Below are 21,326 nucleotides of genomic sequence, written 5' to 3' on the forward strand. Positions count from 1 at the left end.
CCTCTCTCTTCTCTCTCTCTCTCTCTCTCTCTCTCTCTCTCTCTCTCTCTCTCTCTCTCTCTCTCTCTCTCTCTCTCTCTCTCTCTCTCTCTCTCTCTCTCTCTCTCTCTCTCTCTCTCTCCCTCCATTTTTTTTCTTTCTAATTCCTCTCCATCTCTCACTTTCCCAGTTAAAATTCTCCAACGAAGTCCCTGTGCTGTCTTCCCTTGCTACCTCCCCTCCCTCACTCTCCCTATGTACTTCCAGCTGCTGGCCAGGGGAACAGCTGACTAAATCTAAAGCTGGGGCCCCTGGCTCTGGCTCTGGCTCTGGCCCCAGCTCCAGCTCTGCCATAGCCTCCTCCTATTCTCAGCCCCCCTTTTCCCTTCCTCCAGCTCTCCCTCTTCTCTCTGGCCTCTAGCCCTGGCTCCTCTCTCAGCAGCCCCAGCTCAGCCCTGGCCCTGCCTCTGAACCTGGGCTCCAGTTTTGCCTGACTCTCAGTGGTTCCTTCCAACCATCCCCCTCCATCCCACTTTGGAGCTGAAAAGCCTCAAAACCCTTCGCTCTCTCTCTCTTTCTCTCTGTTTTGCCTGTAAGCCTTCTGTTTTGCTTTCTCTTTTTCGTGTGGGTGTGTGTGTGTGTGTGTGTGTGTGTTGGCTTTTTTGTTTTGTTTTTTTTAATTGTGTATTTCTTGCTACTTCATTTGCTCACCCTCCTCCCTGCTCTGACAGGCTGTAGCTGGGCCCCTGGTACTGTCCCAACATATCTGGACTGAGGCCTCATCCAGGTTGGCTGCAGTTCAGTTCTCTGGCTCCTTTGCCCAGCATCCATTGCCAGGCATCTTCCTCTCTCTGGCTATAACGTTAGTCACTGTAACTCAATGTGGCTCGCTTTACTCCAAGCCACACTCGGCTTGTACATTCGGTTGTTTCTGGCTTAACACTTTCCGTGAAGCTCTCAGACTCGTCGCGTGTCTCCTCCGTCTCCTCGACTCCAGTTTCCGTGCGTGTCTTTAAGTTGTGTAGACGGGCTCTGGCTCAGGCAACGGCACAGACACACACGGCAGGCGCATGAAAGCATGCGTCGTGCGAGAGTGTGAGGCATATGACACATGATTGGCAGTAGGGGGAGGATGGGGAAAAGCAGCGAAAGGGGAAGTGGGCCTTGTCACAATTCTAGACAAGCCGAGGGCTCAAGTTTGATCGCTGCCCAGGGAAAGGGAGCCTTTGTTCACTCCCCCCGCCCACCTCCTCCCTAACCTCTGAGGCTGTCAGAGCGAAGGGTGCAGGCTTGTGTGATTAGGTGCAGGCACAGGTTCCATCATCACTCTTTTGAACAGACATTGCCCACAGAAGACACACGCCAATACGCTTCTTCCTTCTTGACACAGAGCAATTCTGAAAGGGCGACTGTAGGGACTGACAGGGTAAAGTTCAGAGAGCAGCCTGCAGCTACACTGGGATACACATTCCCTTTGAGTGGAAGTGGGCCAGTGAAGCCCAGGCAGGAAGAAAAATAGTCTCTCCTGTGGAAAAACTTGCCGTTCTTTGCTTATTATTCAACCCATTCCTGTCTGTCTAATGCCCACAGCAGTCTCTCTCTCTCCCCCCCCCCCCCCCCTCCTCTCTTGTTGCATTTGTTGTCGGCTTTTGTTGTTATGTTTTAATTTTGTATGTATGCATGGAGAGTGATTTGCTGGGTGGGGGTGGAGGGGTGGGAGAGCAGCAAAAGTTTCCTTTGGAGTCACGTTTTCTCTTGCTGACTGACAGACGCGGGATGATGAAAGCGAATCGCAAAGTGCCACAGACATCAAAGGTTCCTGTCTTCCCTCACTTATTGGCATCAGTGCACAACAACCCGGCGTGGATTCCTCTAAACAGGGAGGGAAGCAGGGGCGGGTGGGGCGTGGAAGGAGCTGCAAGACGTGGAGGCATATGACAAAAGAAACTACCGTCCAAACAGCTTGAGGGGGCAGAGTCAGGAGGTGGGGCCGCTAAATAATCAAACCTAAGCGCTGTAACTGAATCGGACTGCTTTTCAAGAGCATTTTCAATCAAAACGGGCTTTTGATGTGCACTGATTCTGATACCAGCAATGTTTGAATAGAGAAATAGTGACAGGCTTGAAGTTATGAAGAACTCTGCTTTGGGCCCTCACTTTGAGGCTGCTTTCTTTTTTTGGTGTGCATGTATTTTTTTTGTATGGACCAGTGCAACAGTAATTAACTGAGTGTTAAAGCTGAGATGAAGTAAGCCGCTTGGTTCTGCTCTCCTAACCTTATAGACCCCCGCCCCACCAACCCCTCTTCTGTGTCTGTCTCTCACTCCCTCCCTTTTATCCTTTCTCTTGTTCAGGATGGCACCCATTGACTGCCTCTGACCTAATTTGGGCAAATTTCACTGACCTACTTCATGGGTGAATGCTGACTTGCCCACGGGAGGTGATTCTCTCACACACATGCACACATAATCTTTTCTATCCTTACGGTTAACATGCAGGCCCCTCGATGCCCCGTACAGTGGATGTGGTGGCGGGCAAGTGACCCCCCCCTCAGCTCACCCCCTCGTTCCCCAATCAAACCCCCTTCTATCCTCTCCTCCTTCAGCAGTCTGGCATCCCAAATGAACATAATGAGGATATCAAAGTGTGAGCGCATAGTAAAATATAAACAAAGCTGTTGGCCTCTGTTTGATGTGGTCTCAGAGGTGACATAGCGCTTCACTTCACTAGTCTCTGAAGAGATGTAATCAGCATAATTGGGTAAGGATACGATTATTCTTCTGTCATTTATGAAAATGCTAATTTGAGGTAATTCGATCAAATAATCTGGAGGTACTTTGGGTGTACTGGCAATCACAGTAATTCATTTTTTAAAGTTTAAAACGATACAGACTATGTGCATGTTGAGCAACCTGAGAATTAGTCTGTTAATGTGCTAAAAATGAATTCAAGCATCATTGCATTCCTCTGGCAGATTAATTCCCAGTCAACTGGACGAGGTCCTCTGGAGGGTTTTGGAAAGGGTGTTGTCATTCTTGGATTAGTTTCCCCCCCCCCCCCCCCCCCCTTTTTTTTTTTTTTTCTTTTTTAATGTGAGGATGATTAGTAATAGACTTCTCTGCCTACAGGCCTTCACAAGGACATGATGGTTAGAATGAAGTCTAGCTTGAAACTGTGTTTCGGTCACGCTTGTTTTAGTATTCTTTGTAATATTTTGTGCAACCGGTGTTTTGTGTGTTTGACAAAGAAGATACTTGTGTTCATATTTTTATTGTCTGCATATTTTGCACTGTGTGTGTGTGTGCTTGCCCCCTGAATGTACATGCATATAGACCCAACACCGGACAGACACACATTGTCATGGCAACGCACACGGATGTCAACAAAAGAGGCTCCAGGGTGAATATTGTCCCCCCTCTTGTCCAGCAGGGTGCAATTTATCTCAATGTAGCCATGAAAGGCAGCTATTTACATGAAACCAGAGCTGTTTCTGGGAAATAAGGGTCTCTCTGAAGGTTTTGATGTCAGCTGCCTGCTTTTAGTCCAAGAATGGAAACCTTAACCATCCAGAGAGAGAGCGAGCGAGCGAGAGAGGGGAAAGGAGAGGAGTGAGTTGTAAACCTACCGAGAGAGATCTCAGTTCCCCCATGTGTTTCAGGTCCTCACCCTGAAAAGTCTCTCATCCTTTCCCCTTCGACTTGCTTTCTGAAGGCCGAGTGTAGCGTGTGATTTCAGATGCTTACAGTTTGCACAGAGTAAATCTGACTCTCTCCCACCCCCCCACCCCCCTTTGCTTTATAGCTTATCCTTAAGAGAGTGGTGCTAACATCAACGTCAATATTTACAGGAATAGCCCGCAGGCAAGCGAATCGACCACCTCGATTCAGCAGAGACATCAACCTTTCTCGTGCTCCCCCTCCTTCCTGCCCGTTCTCTTCTTTCCCTCACTTGTCTTCATCCCAGCTATTCCCGTTCTCTGCAACAGCCCGTCGATCAAGGCGCCAGGTGGCTGAGTTATTTGTCTTGTGCGTGTGCGTGTGCGTGTGCGTGTGTGTGTGTGTGTGTGTGTGTGAGCACAAGGTGCGTCCTGTATGCGCAGGATCTTTGACAGGGCCACGGCTTTGACACAGGCTCAGCTACTGTTTGAGAGATGCTGGATGACGCGTGTCAAGCGATATTAAATGTGAGAGAACCTCCCCTCCTTTCTTCCTCCATCCCATCCCCCACACCCCGAACCCCCACTCTGCCCATCCTGCCACCGTGGACTGTGTCTGCTGTGGTTAGTGTGAGCTATGACACTTTCCACTGGGTCTTTTTTTTTTTGTTTGTCTTTTTAGGGAGGGGGGTAGGCGGCACATCTGATGCATGAAGCCTCACATCACTTCGGGTATAGAGTGGAGAGAAGGTCAGCAGATACACAGAGGAATAGATGCAGTGCACAGACACCTTACCTGTGTCAGGTTTTTCCCTTTTTAATGGTCAAACTGATTATTGTGCAAGCTACATATTTTTCAGTTATGGTGTTTGAAAACTGCTGCTGTAGCTGTTGCACAGTTTTGTCTTATCTGGGGTGTCGCTGATGAAGCCAGGTCACTTTCCAATAGACTGCCCACCTGTTTAATTGTTCCATGTAGATTTGTTTATTTTCTTTGTGCAGGGAGACGATAAATAACTTTTTTGTACATTTCACTGTGGCACTAACACACATGTGCACCTGCTTCCATCTCTGCCAGGTAAGGCAGAAGCACAAGTAGCATGCCAGCAGGCCTGATGCTCTAACAGGACGCTCCGAGATGGGGGGGGGGGTGCCGGCAGAGGCAGCTTTATGGCAGGATGTAGCACGCGCCGGCGAACAGAGAACAGCCAGTGTGACCTCAGTGACTCCAGGAAAGAAGGGGTTAAAAAAAGCCAGCATGGCTACATTGGCTGTGTTACGCAAACTGGCGGCTGGCTGGAGCTGAAAGGGGAAGTGCTGAGCTCAGAGGAACACTGGCTCAGAGCCATCGCTCCCTCCTCCCTCCTCTGAAACACCCCCCCCCCCCCCCCCCCTTTACCTCCCACCCCTACCCGCCATCCTCCCCCTCCTCCCCGCTACAGCTGAGTGCTCCCCATGCTTCCCACCGCCAGGCGTGGTGATGTGTGTTTGTGTGTCTGTGGGCCTGTGCTGGAATGCAGCTTCCCCCTCGGCTGGGGCCTGTGTGTGTGTGCGCACGTGTTCGTGTCTGTCTGGAATGATGCCTCTCCTTGTCTATAGTGTGACGTCAGTACACACACAGCAGGTCAGCTTAGGGCTAGGCAACATTCTGTGTGTGTGTGTGTGTGTGTGTGTGTGTGTGTGTGTGTGTGTGTGTGTGTGTGTGTGTGTGTGTGTGTGTGTGTGTGTGTGTGTCATGGGAGGGGGAACAGGGGAGGAGTCAGTTATTGGAGAGAGAAAAAGGAAAGAGGAGGGGCTGTTTGTGAGCAGAAGGAGGTTGACTGCAGGGAGTCACTGAAGCCAGTATGCGTGCATGCATGAAGGAATCATGAGTGTGTGTCAAGGGGTGGGGTTTTGTGTGTGTGTGTGTGTGTGTGAGAGAGTGTGTCGGGTGACTTTCCAAATGAAATGGGAAGGGTAAAGAGAGTAAGGTTATTTCCTGGCGTGGAGAAGTGAACCTAAAAACACGCACATAACCCACGCATGTGCACTCGCAGTCATGCGGCAGTTTTCAGTCCAGTGCCATTAGTGCCCAGCTATTTTCATATGCAAATAAATTCTGTTCACTTTCAGCAGCATTAACTTTCACAGTGGCTTTTTGTCTGTGCGCTGTGCTGCATTTACAGAATCTTTTTTATTTAAACCACACTTGCTCTTTTTTTTTCTTTTTTTTTTCTATTATCGATTTTAATATTTGAGCTTTAGTGGCTCGACAAACTTCTAAAAGCTGCATTATCACCAAAGGATTTCTGGGTCAAAGTTCAGATTAAGTGAACGAAACGCATCTACAATCTATTTTGCATGTCAGTCTGGGAGTTTCTGCATGCAGATTTTGCATAAAAGCTGAAAAACACACTTTTCAATAATCCCCATTTATTCCTTTTACTTTGTCTACTGAACAGACCAGCTCATTTTGAACAAGGCTAGTGCTTTACTGTCTCAACTTACTCTATAGGTTTCCCACCAGAAAGTTACTCAAGTGCTGTAGTAGCAAACAATGGCTTTTCAATGGATCCCTTTACCTTCATCTATAGCTTGCGTGGGTCTTCTGGGACAGACTTCTGCTAATTACACGCATTCATTTCCAGCCATCTGTAATTTCATTCACACTAATGAACCTTGCACATGGATTGGGATAATGTATAGTTAATTTACAGATGGGAGACAGAATTAGCAGGCTGCTAACTTATCAAGTGACAGAAATTTGTTGGATACCAACTAAAGGAACAGTTCACCCAATACCACACAGGTGAAATTACACCTAATAGTAATTTTAGACTTAAGCGTTAAATACTTAAATACAACTAACATAGCACGTTTTGTTAGACCCCAATTTTAGTTTCTCACAGTCACACAGGTCTGAATGCCAGCCATGTTCACCGGGCAATTACTGGTTGTAAGGAAAAAATGTAGATTTCCCTAACCAGTTGGTGAGTGATTGCAGGATGTTGATGGTAGTCACTATGAAACTGATTACTAAAATCCTAGTCACCCTGGCCTAGAGACTGGTCAGTGACCTCCTGGCAACCACAGGTCATTAGGGATAAATATGTATTTCCTGACCAGGTTGTTTGTAGTCAGAAGATGAAATTGGTTGCAAAGAAGTGTACAGTTATGATTGCTTTGATTATAAGCAGTTTGCTTCAGTTGCCCATTTTTGGAACGGGAGACACTAACTCGACTGCAAACACTTGCCATCGAGTCTTCATGCAGTAGTGAAACTGAGAAGTGCAACACAAACCGGAAATTGAAAATGCTTGCCTCAAAGGAAAATTTGTGGCTTTTGAAATGTGTTAGCTGCAACTTTTGTGCTCAGTACACACTGTAGATGATCTGCTCGTCAGCTATAGGTTTGCAGCTGACTGCTGGTCACTTGCCTCCATTCCAGGCTCTGGTCGCCTAAGCAGCCTTCTAATATATTTACTATCTGATCATATGTCAGTCGGCTGTATTCTTCTTATAAGTGATTATTTCAGTCGTTTGCATGGAATTTCAACAATGTTTATGCTGCTCATTTCCCATCACTTGAAGTCGTGGGATGTCATTCACTTTTTATGCTTTCTGGTCTGACTGAAGGCAAAGAACGCCTCAGGATGCCAACAGCTAGTGTTCTCCTAGTGGCCCATCATAAGCCCAGATAAACTGGAGGATTGTGTCACATAAAATCTGTGCCAAATCGATATGTGGATCCATCCACTGTGGGAAGTAGCTGAAAGTATTTGCAGTCAAGCTGGCATCCCTCATGCAAAATACTGGTGACCTTTCAGGGAGGTTTTTCAATCTCAACTGGTGGTTCTCAGATGGCCAATCAGTCTCTAGGCCTGTGTGACTGAGGCCTAATAAACTTTTACAGACTTTTATGTATCTTTTTATATAGAGTCATGCTAGCTGGTTATCCCTGTTCCCCAACATTTTCTAATGAATATCCCTTAAACTGTTTTTTTTTTTTTGTTTTGTTTTTTTTCCTCTTGTCTCAAGCCCGTCCATGACGAGAGGCTTCACTGTCTTCTTATACTGGTCATTTTCTTGAACACCAACCTTTGGGATCCGTCAGCAGAGCAGTAACACCATCTCTGTCTGACAGGCCCAATCCAGCAAAATTAGAATCCATTTTGAAAGTGATAGTTAGAAAATTGCAAGTCATTCCTGATGTACCGCGTGGCAACGAAGTGGCAGCAGCCCAGTAGTCGACTGTCATTTCAACCGCCAGCTGATGACAACTCCAATCACCCACACATCCGTCAGCGTGCGCGCACACTCGCACGTAGACACAAACACACAGACATACACGTATACTTTCCCTCCCGTCCCTATGATTAACATTCAGATTTTGCTGTCAGAATCTCAAACGGAAGTAAATGCATTGAAATTCATAGAATATCTCAGAACATTAATTTATGCTTATGTGTGTCTTGTCAGGATAAGCATTCGGACTGGGAGCTTGTGTGTGTGTTTGTGTACAAATATGCATGTGTAAATGTGTGGGTGATGAAAACACACCCGGGGAGGAAAAATACTTTTTTTTTTTTTTTTTTTTTTTGGTGCACCAGTGGGTTTAAGGCATGAATATGGCTGCCCCTGGAGCTCAGTTGTGTTATTCAAGCCTGTCCCATACCTAGGACACACACACACACACACACACACACACACACACACACACACGCACACACACACGCCTGGAGCAAGGTCTCCTGCAGAATAGCTCTGATGTCTGTTTATAGTCTCTGTATGGGTTCTTCCTTATAGGACCACACACGCATGCACTTATTGTTACTCACACAGACCTACCCTTTTAGATGCTGCATAGCCTTGTGTACGTCTTTGTAACCTTATTAATTGGGCCAGTTCAAGGAGCTGCGACGAAGGAAATGCTCCTTTAGCTGTGGGTGGGATGGCGTGTTAGAGGGTGGGGGTTGTTCATCAGTTTATGTCCCTTTTCTAGCCTTGTAGCAGTTCAGATCTCCTTTCAGCAGGGCCTCTCAGTTTAGTCCGACCAAATGGATTGGATTCCAGGCCAATAGCCTTTTCTCTGTTAGGTTTAAGCAGGCTATCTTTGGTCAACATAAAATAGGATCCCATGTTAAAGCTCACACTGCTGCAGGTGGTCCCCTCTGGATCAGAGAAGCTCTAGCAGGGCAGAGTCGGATTTAGGTGTTGCTCTCTCTCTGTCTACAGCCCACGAGGTAATTTGATTAATGTGCAAGGCTAAAGTGAATCTGTGCAGGCGACTGGGCCTTAAATATTTGCTCTGGCTGTTTCTCCCTCTTTGCCTTTGTTAACTTGCTTTCATACCGGCCCATTTGTTTAATCTTGGTTCTTTTTATTTTTTTTTGGTTTTGTTTGTTGTCTTTTGTTTTTTCATTCAAATGCATCATTTTTTCAGAATAAATCACACACAAACAAACTCTCTCACACACACACACACACACACACACACACACACACACACACACACACACACACACACACACACAGAAAGGATGAGTGCTGTCTGAACTGCAGGGTGCCATATTAGATTTAGGTGACAGTCACTCATGGACCAATTCAGCCAATAAACTTAATGACCTTCCCACTGCTGGGCCTGAATTTTCTCCATTGACTTGGAATCTTAATTTGATTGCGGAAATATATGTATGTTGCTCAATCTAATTTAGTTCACTGATTTTGGAACACTGGGCACTTTTGTGCTTAGCGAAGCAAACCCCCTCTCCCCACCAACTGCCTTCATGTGGGAAGCTAAATCCTGTTTCATAGGGAGCATATAAAGGTGGCATTCTTCCGTCACAGCAGACGTACGTTGAAGGAGCTGCAGGTCTTAGCCCAGGTCTTTCCTCCCTGAAATAAGAGCACAAATCTGGCATTTCAGGGGGGCCCTTGTTTTTGGAATAAGCAGAAGTGGTCATAGCTGGTCAAGACGTCACATACTGGCTAATCTGCACTTACACAATTTGAGAATGAAAGATCGAAGTGCAATATGAAAGAATGCTTTGATGTGGGTCACCCAAAGAGTGTGGGTGGTCCACAGACATTTTTGGATATCTATCTGTCTGTCTGTTTAGCTGTCTAGCAAGCTAGCTAGCTTTATATACACACACACACACACACACACACACACACACACACACACACACACACACACACACACACACACACACTCATTCTCACTCACTCTTTCACACACTGTCATTGCCTGTTTCCTCTGTGTTTTGGGCCAAGTGTGATTTCACCAGGGCGGTCAGAAGGGGTTTCTAGGGCAACCTCACAGAGGCCTTGTTCTAAAAATGGCCGCCATGGTTACTTTGAAAGCCAACACTGGCCTCTTGAACATGCACAGAAAAGAGCCCTGAGTACCACTTGGGGAGGAAAGCTGGGTGGACTGGGTGAGGGGGAAACCAGGCTCTTTAATAGCTAGCACATGAGACATTGAAGGTTTCATACCCACCCAACCAGGAGTCAGGGGAGGTGTGTTTGTGTGTGTGTGTGTGTGTGTGCTAGTGCGTGTATCTAAACAGTAATATCCCTGTACTCAGCGCTTGGCTAAATTAAAAGGGCATTTTTGGCGTGGGGGGCAGGTTTTGGTGCCCAGACGATTGGACGGGGAAAGGCGAAACTCATTACCTACCCATCTGTCAGAGAGTGAGAGAGAAAGAGCTGTGGGAATGTGGATGGATGAAAAGGGCTTGGAAGGGGAGAGAGTGAGAATGCCTATTAAAGCAAGGGAAACACGACAGAATTTAGCTTTTTAAATACGCAAGTCTTTTATCGCTGTTCAGTGTTTTATACTCCATGTGTTCTGAATCCAAAAAGTATCCCTGTTCATTTTCTCTATGAGAAAGAAAAATAGTTTTGGTTTTTAAAGTGCAGCTGGTTTTACAACCGTGTGTGTGTGTGTGTGTGTGTGTGTGTGTGTGTGTGTGTGTGTGTGTGTGTGTGTGCGTGCAATTGTATCAAAGGTTCATTTTTTTTGGGCTCTCTAAGCCCCACATGTTTTTGATGTTCTCTCTTTCTCCCCCCTCTGTGGACCAGGGGCCACTCTCGAAACACAAGCTTGACATCCGCGCGCACGCACACACACGCACGTACCGACAGACTAAATGTAGCAGCAAGAGTTACAAACAAAATCCTCATTTGTATGTTTTTTTTGTTTTTACAGCTTAATAAGCTAGCTTTCTGCTCTACAACCAGGTGCACCATGTCAGCGTTTTTGTCTAGTTTAAGATTGTCTCAGTGCTGGAGTCTCCCACAGCTGGAGACATATAGGCTTTGATCACTGCAGATGCGAGTGGCTGCCATATTTGATCCACACTCAATCTACTGTGGATATTGTTAACAAACATGTGTTTCCTCTGCCAGCTGGCTTTCAGAATGGAAACGCATATCTCCATGGCAGTGTTGTGCAGTGTTAGGTTTTTGCAGCCAGCATTTCTTAGTTTGCAGATAATGCTAAGCGAAAGGGTAAATATCATAATTCATTGCTCTTTCTGTTTTACAAACTCCAATTACATTCATGCTGATAGAGCTTTTTGAATGTTGTATTGATAGATTTATATTAGGCATCCGTCTCATAAAACCGATAGCAACTATTCTCATCCAAGGGAACAAGCATTAAATGGACACAAATGCTCAACTAATCCAAAAGGGGGGGGGAATTCAAAGCAATTTAAGAATGGAGGGGCCTGAAGAGGCTTGAGAAGAAAAGTTAACTGCTAACTGAAGTTAATGGATGTGAAGCAGAAAACAGACAGTCAAAATAAATAGGAACACATAGTTTATTCACAGTTTAGATAAACACGTGAAGTAGTTATCTAAAGTTTACTCAAAGTAAAGCTAGAAGTTAAGTTTGTTAACTAAAAATATAGATAAAGAAATAAAATTGTTAGTTAAGCAACAATAATTTAAATTGGCTTGTAATTTAAATTGTTAGCTAACTGTTAAAATGATTATTTTCACTATTTCAACTGTTAAACTATAACTAAACCGTTTAAAGTGGTTTAAAATGATTACCCAAATGCATGCCTTGTAAGTGAAATTGTTAGCTAACTGTTAAAACAAATAAAAGTCAAAGTATGCTATGCTAAGTATGCTATTCAATGCTAAATTAATAAAAAGTTTGAAATTAATAGTTTAAAAAATTGGTTGAAATTGAAATTGTTTCCTTAATGTATTAACAGCTTAAATATTGAGAAAAGTATCCACAGTTTGTTAGCTAATTGTTAACTAAAAATAATGAATAAACATTTAAATTAGCTCAGTAAAATTTTAAATGAAGACTCTGAAATGAGAAGCTAATGGTATGGCTTGCTACTGAAATATTTAGCCAGATGTATTGATTAACAGTTGAAATGGTGAGATAAAAGTGAAATAAACAAACTAAAATGTCTGGATAAAATGAATTAAGAGTTTTAAATGACTAGCTGAAAGCATACCATGTCATTAAAATAGTAACTATTGAAAGGATATAAATGTATAAATAAATGCTTGAAATTGTTGGCTAAAAAGAAGGAATAAACCAATGAAAGTGGTCACCAAGTATGAAATGCTATTAGATGCAGGACTAACTAAAACTTGTTGGCAAAAACTGTAAGACAACAGCTATTGACAGCCTTGTGATATGCAAGATATTTAAATGAAGTTTCCAACTATGCTTTTCTAGAAGCTGCTTTAGGGACAATGCTGACATTTCACATTATCACTATTTTAGTCACCCGCTTTCTTATTCCACTCATTGAGGACAAAGAAAGAAGGGTGTCTATTTTGACCTCTGTTTAGCTTTCCTGAATAATCCTCCACTCATTTCCATCTATATCCTATAAAATATTCAACTCCTGCCCCTCCCTTCATACCAAATATAGAGCCCCAGAAAACACTTTGATATATGCGTTAATACATGCTTGATATCACATCTATGTACGCGCTCGGTCCTTTGATAAACATATTAAACATATGTATGTCTTTGCATGGTCCACATGAATTTCAGAGTTCTCTCTTGAGCGCATAAATGCATTCATAAGCTACTCCTGGCCTCTGCTAACCACTCCCATTATTAATAAATGCATGATCGCACGCTGTGCCTCAATATGTGTGTGTGTGTGCCCATATGTGTGTCTCTTTCATATGCTCATAAGTGTGTGTTTTAGGCCACTGCTGGGAACCCCCACCTGGTTCATTCATATGTATTCTCGAATAATGACTAGCCACGCCTCTGGATGGTGCAGTCAGGACAAGATCAAACATTATATTCAAATGAGAGCCTGTATAATTCATACTGGAAAAGTCAAGCACGCTGCTCACTTCCTTATCTCTTTCTCAATTCCTTTTGCCGTGGATCAGCAGTTTCCTGCATCTAGATTTCTGTCAGGCCCTTCTACTCTCACTCACAGTAATGGTAGTAGACTGCAGCTGGTCCTGATCATACTGATAAGAGAACATGGGGCCTTTGGCAGGTGACTGCGGCCGAGTGAGTCTGTTTAACATAACTCCATCCTAAGTTTATTCATTCTTGTAGACAATGTGCACAGTAGTGTCATTTATTAAAGAGCACACTTGGTGAACTAGCTGCTGTAGTACAAAACGTCTTGTTGCCTCTGTGTGTCTGTAGATCTGTAAACCAAGCAGCAACCTTCTTGACTAAAAACTCAATCCAATGCAGAAGCTTCAAACACTGTACTACCTCATGTGGCTACCTTAGACTAGCCTCTTTTACTCAAGCAAACCACAGTGAGAAGCATTATCCACAAATAGAGAAAACTTGGAATAGTGGTGAACCTATCCAAGAATGGCCATAATGAGCTCTAAGAGTGCATCGATGATTCATCGAGGAGGTCACAAAAGAACCCAGCGTATGATCTAAAGAACTGCAGGCCTTACTTGTCTCAGTTAAGGTCAGCTTTCATGATTCAGCAATACTAACAGTTGTGGTCATTTGTATATTCTTAAATCTGGCTCAAAAGTAACACAGTATTTCATAAAAAGAACAACATACCAACAGTCAAACATGGTGGTGGTAGTGTCATAGTCTGGGACTACAGGACCTGGACCATCTCCAGCTGAGATCTATTAGCATCACCCTAAACAGACCTTTCATGCTTAAAAACCCTCCAAAGTAAACCAATTCTACAAAGAAGAGTGTAAGCACCGTTAACTAGTGGCTGATGGTGGTTATGTCCCTGTATTATATAAGACGTTGCTTAGTTGTCTGCTGTTTCTGTAGCTTGGCTTGTTGTTTTAGTTGCAAAGACAAATGGAAAACAATGAAGGATTTAACAAAAACGTTCCTAAAACAAAGCACGTTCTCTTTTGTTTCTAACATTTTCAGGCTTCCACCTGAGCGGCACAGTGACGGACCCCGCCACCCCCTCGTCACCGGAGCTCGTTTGCAGCGTCAGCGTGAGCTTTGATCGTTGCAAGATCACGGCGGTAACGTGCACTTGTGGAAACAAGGACATCTTCTATTGCGCCCATGTAGTGGCGCTGTCGCTTTACAGAGTACGGAAACCGGAACAGGTCAAGCTGCACCTGCCCATCTCGGAAACCCTCTTCCAGATGAGCAGAGACCAGCTGCAGAAGTTCGTCCAGTATCTGATATCAGTCCACCACACTGAGGTTCTGCCTACTGCGCAGAAACTGGCAGACGAGATTCTGTCACAGAACTCTGAGATCAATCAGGTCCACGGTGAGGAAACCTGTGTGTTAGTGTCTTTGTGAGGTAATGGGCATGTTTAAGATCGCATGTGGGTTTTAACAGCCTCTACGTGCGCACGTATTGACTGTGAGGGGAAGGTGAAGTGTGGCGGGATCAATGTTACTCATTAATAAGAGCCAGACAGCAAGCAGAGATTCTGTGGCTGCAATCAACACTATAGAGCTCTTCTTTACCTCTGAGAGAGAGAGAGAGATATAACAATGCAGAGATACAGATCAAGAGGTTACTAGACAGATTTGTTTATCTCTTGTTATCAATGCTGTACTTACTGCTTACCCAGAAGAGGTAAGCAGCAGGTACAAATAGAAGGGCAAACAACTCGGGAAGAGAAACCAAGAAGCACAAAAAGGCATAAAAGAGTCTGGATGCGTTTTTTTTTTTTTTTTTGTCTGTGTGTGTTGCTGCTTTGTAACTGGAGAAGTGATGAAGGAAGCAAAAAAGAAGTTATGGGGAGGTGTCCAAAAATAACGGGACACAGGAAACAGACTTGAGCAAAGGAAACTGAGAAGGAGGGCCAAAAAAAGAAGACGGAGAACAGAAGAGACAGAGTCTTTTGAGAATGAAGAGACCTGTCAATGAGCCATCGATAGCTCTAGAAATGTAAACTAACTCTTGCTAGCAGAGTTACTCCTGTTCAGGTTCTCAGTTTGAGCGTCTCCTCAGCGAGTCTTCGGAAAGACATCTTTAAAACTCAATTTGTTATTGCATGCTTTTAACAAAAATCTATCTCAGTGAAACCAGTTAATTTGCTTAATCGGTAATGCAGTTTAATTATTGAGGGCGGCACTGAAATAATGACGTTATGTTATATTAAAATTAGTTTTATTAAAATGCAATGGTGGCAAGTTTGTCTATTGTTAAGATCAAATAGCTAAATGGCTTTGCTGATGTGTGCTTGGTAATGTTATAGAAACAAAACACCACATTGCTGCCTGCAGTATGAGTAGTGCACTTGCAGGTTGCTGTAGTCATAGGACATAAAGGTGTAGAAAGATGAGTTACATTGTCAGTCTTTTTTTTTTTTAATTTCGTGGCTATTTATGGAGATATTTTTGATCTTTTTCTTAAAAGGAAGGGCAAATGAACTTGGAAAGAGATGTTTTTTTTGGGGTTTTTTTTGTAGACTTAGCTTTTAACTGTGTTTGCTAAGATCAAAGTGCACTGTTTTTGTGCTTTTCATGAACAAAATTAAACTGACTTTCATCTCATTCCCTGGAATATAAAATCTGCACGGGGTTTTATTTGACAAATATATATTCACAAATGTCCTATACCAAAAATGCCATAGTATTAATTAGGATAAGAGATAATGAGGGGAAAAAATGTTATGGCCTTATGCACATTTAAGATTTGAAGTGTGTGTGTGTGTGTGTGTGTGTGTAGGGGCCCCGGACCCCACAGCGGGAGCTAGTGTGGATGATGAGAACTGCTGGCACCTGGATGAGGAGCAGGTTCAGGAGCAGGTCAAGCTCTTCCTGTCCCAGGGAGGATACCACGGCTCGGGCAAGCAGCTCAACCTGCTCTTCAGCAAGGTCAAGACCCAGGAACACTCCCACATACACGTACAAAACACACCAGCTCTCATACAGTACATACCAGCCCTGCCAGTCACGGACACGTTCACGTTGCTCTTTTGTCTTTCTCACAAGAACAAACAGCTACTTTGAATAAATATTTTCTCCATAATGTTAGCGCACTTTTATAAGAAGCAGGAGTAAAAACAACATAATACAGAGAGCACATACACTGAACGTCATGCTGGAGCTAATTGCAGGAGGGACAGACACTGTAAGATGAAGAAAGAGAGAGGTATCGGAAGGCGAAAGCTCGCGCTGTATGCTCCTTTGTACCCGTGATTAAATGATTACATGAGAGACGTGCCGTTCGCTCCGTTACCTGGTATTACAGTGGCAGAGCTAGACCAGCATTAATGCGCTGTGTGCTATGTAAAGACTGCAAGCCAAGGCCATTATCATCCAGTCCGCCTGGCTTTTAGAATATCTCTCAGCTTCATGCTCTTTGTTGCCTGTTATATTCATTTCAGTGCGCGCGCACGCCCACTAACAGCCGCGTATATGCTTACACAGACGTGCACGCCCACATCGAGAGTCACGTACGCACTTGCGCTTACGCAGAGCTCCCCTTAAATCTAAAACACACATCCACTGCATTTGAACTTTTGAATCTACTGCAAGTGTCCATGCGTGTGTGTGTGCGTGAGTGTTGTCTCCGCACATGTTGCAAAGTTGAAATTGACTGTTTTTTGTTTTTCTGGTGTTTCACTGAAAAATCCCCTCCCCTGTCTTTAAAGAAGTAGCAAATCAGATTAATATTTGATATTCCTGCACACCCAAGAGTGTTAATGCCTCCTAGAAGAAGTTGCTGACCACAATAGTTTACAATAAACCAGTCCCTCTTGTGATTAGCGCTTCTCACGAAAAGTGAAGTAGAGAAGAGAAAACTATCGCTGCTGTTTATGCACAAAGAAACATGTTTACTTTTTTCTTCTAGTAACTGATTTTATTGAAGTTGGATTCTCATTCTTTTTAATTTTTTTAATGATGCCATATTGTATGTAATGTAATGAATGGATTTTCTTTGTGACATCTAGTTTTGCAGAATATTAAAACCCCTAAGTGAAATCGGAGAACTATTTAGAAAACATAAATGATTATTCCGTTTCTGTGTCAAGAACTGGATTTAAAAAGCACAGTAAGTATTTAAAACAGCGTTTTAAGGAAACAAAACACGACGAGAATGAGAGGAATTTTGTCATGCGACCATTAAACCTGATTTGACCGTTGACAAGTGCAGTAGCTGCAAGATTAAAATATAAATGTTTGCTGCCACTGTATTTACCTCTATCACCAAGATCAACAGATTACACACAGTAGATATGAAAACATGCCCGGCCATCTTTAAATGTGCTACATGTGTTTTGCGCCATCCCGAGGCATAAAAGTTGTGTTCTTCATTGATTTAAGCCTGCGTACGTGCCATGAATATTTCAGCGCGCACACGATGTTAGAACAACGTGCCGCTCGTGTTATCGCTGCTCTTTGTTCCTCGGCTGCTGTAAACTACATGTGTGTGCGGGCCTGTCCCTCTTGTGTCCTCCTCTAGGTGAGGGAGATGCTGAAGATGCGTGACTCCAACGGAGCGAGGATGTTAACACTGATCACAGAACAGTTCATGGCAGACCCTCGGCTGGCGCTGTGGAGACAGCAGGGCACCACCATGACCGACAAGTACAGACAGCTCTGGGATGAGCTGGGTGAGAGCGAGAAACACTGCACACGCACATACTGTCCTATAAATGTGCACACACCTCTTTGCCTAGACGGATTTAGCAAAAATCGACACAAAGGTGTTGTGTTTTTTTTTGTTTTTGTCCCGCACACACTTGTCACTGACAGCCCAGTCACTTTCTCACTGTGACTGGTGGTGTATAAAAGTGTCTTTGTGAATTACAAGCTATTTAATGCATCGTGCTGAAACCCTAAATGTTATAACCTCTGCAGTGTTTTCAGACTCATCTCATTACATATTAAGCTGATGTGACAGAGTGCCGCTCGCCGTGCTCTCGCTCGGCTTGATACATCCTGTAGTTCTCCTGACAGACGTGCTGTACCTACAGCAAAGCACATCCTCACAAGCCGCAAAACCAGCGGGCTCATCACCAGGACAGCAGCCGTGTTGTCTCCGCGTCTTTGTTGTTCTTTCTCTAATGCCTTGGTTGCTGCTGTTGTTGTTGTTTTTGTTGTTGATGATGATGTTCGTTTTCTCCCTTTGGTCTTGTTCTGCACTTTGCGAGGACAGCGCAGTGATCTCATCTGTTTCAATCCCACGTATTTTTGGAAGTGTGTGTGTGTGTGCACGGTCTCTTTGAAGTCCACACTTCAAAACCTTCTTCCCAAGTCCTTATCACTCCCCCTGATGTGTGGTAAATGCTGCCTCTTGGCGCCGCTCTCTTTTTCCCTCTCTCTCTCTCTCGCTCTCTCTCCCCCTCGCTCCCTCTTTTGTCTTGCTCCTCTTTGAGTTGCAGCTACTCCTCTCCTCCAGACACAAAGCCTTGCCTCATTCACTTGTCCTCACCCGTGTCTTCTCGTCCACATCATCCGCGCCCCCATTTCATTTTCTCCCCTCACCCCCTCCTTTTTACACTTTCTCTCTGTTCTCCGCCGTGTTTTCTTCTCCCTTCTTATTCTGTCTATGTCCTTGCCTTCGTCCTTCCTCCCAAACTCTGTCTGCACACATATGCATCTGTAGAATACAGTCACACACAGTCTCTCTCTCTCTCTCTCTCACACACACACACACACACACACACACACACACACACACACACACACACACACACACACACACAATGTGAGTGTATACATATCTCTTGGAGTCTGGAGAGTAAAATCCCCGATTGTGCTTGTATCCCCAGAGACATAGCCACTTTTCATATTCTGTTTGTTCCAATTTACTCTAAAATGATGTGTGTGCAGTCAGCGTTGCCTCGGGACTAGTCAAGTTCTCTGTTTTCACAGAGTTTTGTATTCCAGTGCAAGATGGCGGCAGCACGTAAAATGTGCTCCTAAAAGAACAAGAAACAGTGTTAGGGTGTAAAAACAGCCCCGAGCTTTCAATCTCACATGATATCTGTATTAAAGGTATTTTAAATCTCAAAAGACACACTTTATTGGCTTTTGTATGACTCATTGCTTACATCACTGTTACAAACTGAGAAGTATGGCAGGTAACTGAAGTGTGTGTTTGTGTGTGTGTCCAGGTGCCCTGTGGATGTGCATCGTACTGAACCCCCACTGTAAACCGGAGCAGAAGTCATCATGGCTGCGCCAGCTGCGCAGATGGAACAGTGTGGACGTTTGCCCCTGGGAGGACGGTAACCACGGCAACGAGCTGCCCAACCTCACCCACTCACTGCCTCAGGGCGCCCATGGCAACCAAGGTAAGACATCGACAGGTTTTGTATGTCTGTCAATAACGTATTTATTGGTCGTGACACGTGTCTGGCAGTTGTAGCAGGTGAGAGGTGAGTCTCGTCACAGCTGTGGCACCTCCAAGATCTGTTGTGCAGGAATGAATAGCGAGCAACCAAAGAACTGTTTTGGCAAATTTCTTTCCCATAAATTTAGTCCATTCACGGTGGTGCTGTTAGCAACATCACCTGGTCCAAGGTTTGAGTCCAACCTTTGTGTGTTCTCTCCGTGTCTATGTGGCCTCTCTCTGTTCCCATAGTTCAGAAACATGGGGATGGGGCTAGGTTGCTGATTGCTGATTGGCCATAGGTGTGAATATGAGTGCGACTGGATGTCTACCTCTGTATGTTTGCCCGGCGGCCAGCTAATTAATTTTGTTGACCAATAATTACCTTCATTTTTTGTGTAATTCAGACAATAATTACATAGAAATCAAAGCACAAGGACAGAAGATATGCTGAAACACATTGACGAGATCCAATAAGAACTAATTAATTTGTTCAGAAAGGCAGGAATGTGATCTGTGGTGCAGTGAGGTTAGGTGCACACAATTGATCTGTCCATGAGAAACGGTTCTCTGTTTTTCATGAAAAGACAAAATGTCAAAACTTGGAAGGAAGAGAAAAGTAGGCATATGAACACATTCCACATTAGATGTTAAGGCAAATAAGACGCTTTGTTAAATCGTGTGGAGCAACTCTCACTGGTAAAACCACGACAAAAGTCTACACTTTATTTTTTTTACTGAATCATCTCAAGTTTGCTGTCAAAATGAACACGGCCTTGCCTCTCGCCCCTCCGTGACCCTGATTCGGACAAGGAGAAGAAGATGCTTTCTTTTAACGATCGATTCAAAAATGAACAAGAAAAAAGAAAGTTTTTTTTTTTTTTTTTTTAAATCATGATGTCAGCAGAGAAGTTCAATTTCATATTGGTGTGACTCATATTCGGTTTATTTAAAATGAATTAAAAATTGTAAATCAAAGAATTGTTGCCTCACTGTGAAAGGGCTCAGGAGCTTTGGCTACAGGGTGGGCGTATGTGTGTGTTCGCTTATCAGTCTGTCTCTATCCAGTATTTGTCCTAAAAGATAATTTTACACAGGCAGCAATTCCAAGCTAAAAGAGCCACGCATGTGCTGGAGATGAAACAACAGATTTCCATTTTTTTTTTCTTTTCCTGTTTGTTTTCATACACATTTTATTTTCTTACAAGATGGACAAAACAAAAGAAACAGAGAAAAACCGCGTCGACGATAAATCTCAACTCAACAACGAGAAGTACAATTCCATACATTAACCCAACAACTGCAAAAACACAATAATTTTCCTGCCCCACATAATTGCTGTGTGAATCCGGTCTGCTGGAGTCGAGAGGAGGCCGCTTAGATTGCTGTTTGCTTTCCGGCTTTAAAACACCACAGCAGATTTTCTGTGGTACACAAGCCAGATCAAGCTGCCAATCTTCCGAGTGATGGTTTTTTGTTTTTTTTGGGGCGGAGCAATTATGCTTATGTCAAAAAATTAAGCTATTGAAATGCTAGGGCTGTCTTTTAAGACAAAAAGAAGTCCACAAATTATCGAGCGTTTGGCTGTTATCCATCTTTTTCTCACCTCACCTTTCCTTCTCCTTCAGAGATGCGCCCCCACAGGACTGTGTTCACACGGGCCATCGAGGCCTGCGACCTGCACTGGCAGGACCGACACCTCCAGCACATCATTGCCAGTGACCTCTACGCCAACTACTGTTACCATGACAACCAGGAGGGTTCTCTCTTCGACTCACGTGGTTGGCCCTTATGGCACGGTGAGTGTGTGTGTGGAGGTGTGTGTGTGTGTGTGTGTGTGTGTGTGTGTGTGTGTGTGTGTGTGTGGAGGTGTGAGTGAGCACGTGCCAGAAAAGTTATTTATACAGAGTGAGCCGAACTGAGATTGTCCAGGAGGTGAGAGAAAAACGCTGG

The 21,326-nt window shown here is 44.2% G+C and overlaps 1 protein-coding gene across 1 annotated transcript in view; it reads left to right on the forward strand.

Annotated features, from left to right (window-relative positions):
- The window catches only part of LOC146697156 (zinc finger SWIM domain-containing protein 6-like), a 46,916-nt gene that overhangs the window by 11,693 nt on the left and 13,897 nt on the right, over window positions 1-21,326 (forward strand). The window contains exons 2-6 of the mRNA XM_085475688.1: window positions 13,989-14,345; window positions 15,759-15,907; window positions 17,499-17,649; window positions 19,156-19,335; window positions 21,002-21,172. Coding sequence (XP_085331814.1) covers window positions 13,989-14,345; window positions 15,759-15,907; window positions 17,499-17,649; window positions 19,156-19,335; window positions 21,002-21,172 — 1,008 coding nt within the window. The remainder of the gene's footprint in view (window positions 1-13,988; window positions 14,346-15,758; window positions 15,908-17,498; window positions 17,650-19,155; window positions 19,336-21,001; window positions 21,173-21,326) is intronic.

This window comes from Copadichromis virginalis, linkage group LG12 (assembly GCF_057382275.1).
Source record: "Copadichromis virginalis isolate Kocher_CV1m ecotype Utaka linkage group LG12, C_Virginalis_male_GT1.1, whole genome shotgun sequence".
NCBI classification, from domain to species: domain Eukaryota; kingdom Metazoa; phylum Chordata; class Actinopteri; order Cichliformes; family Cichlidae; genus Copadichromis; species Copadichromis virginalis.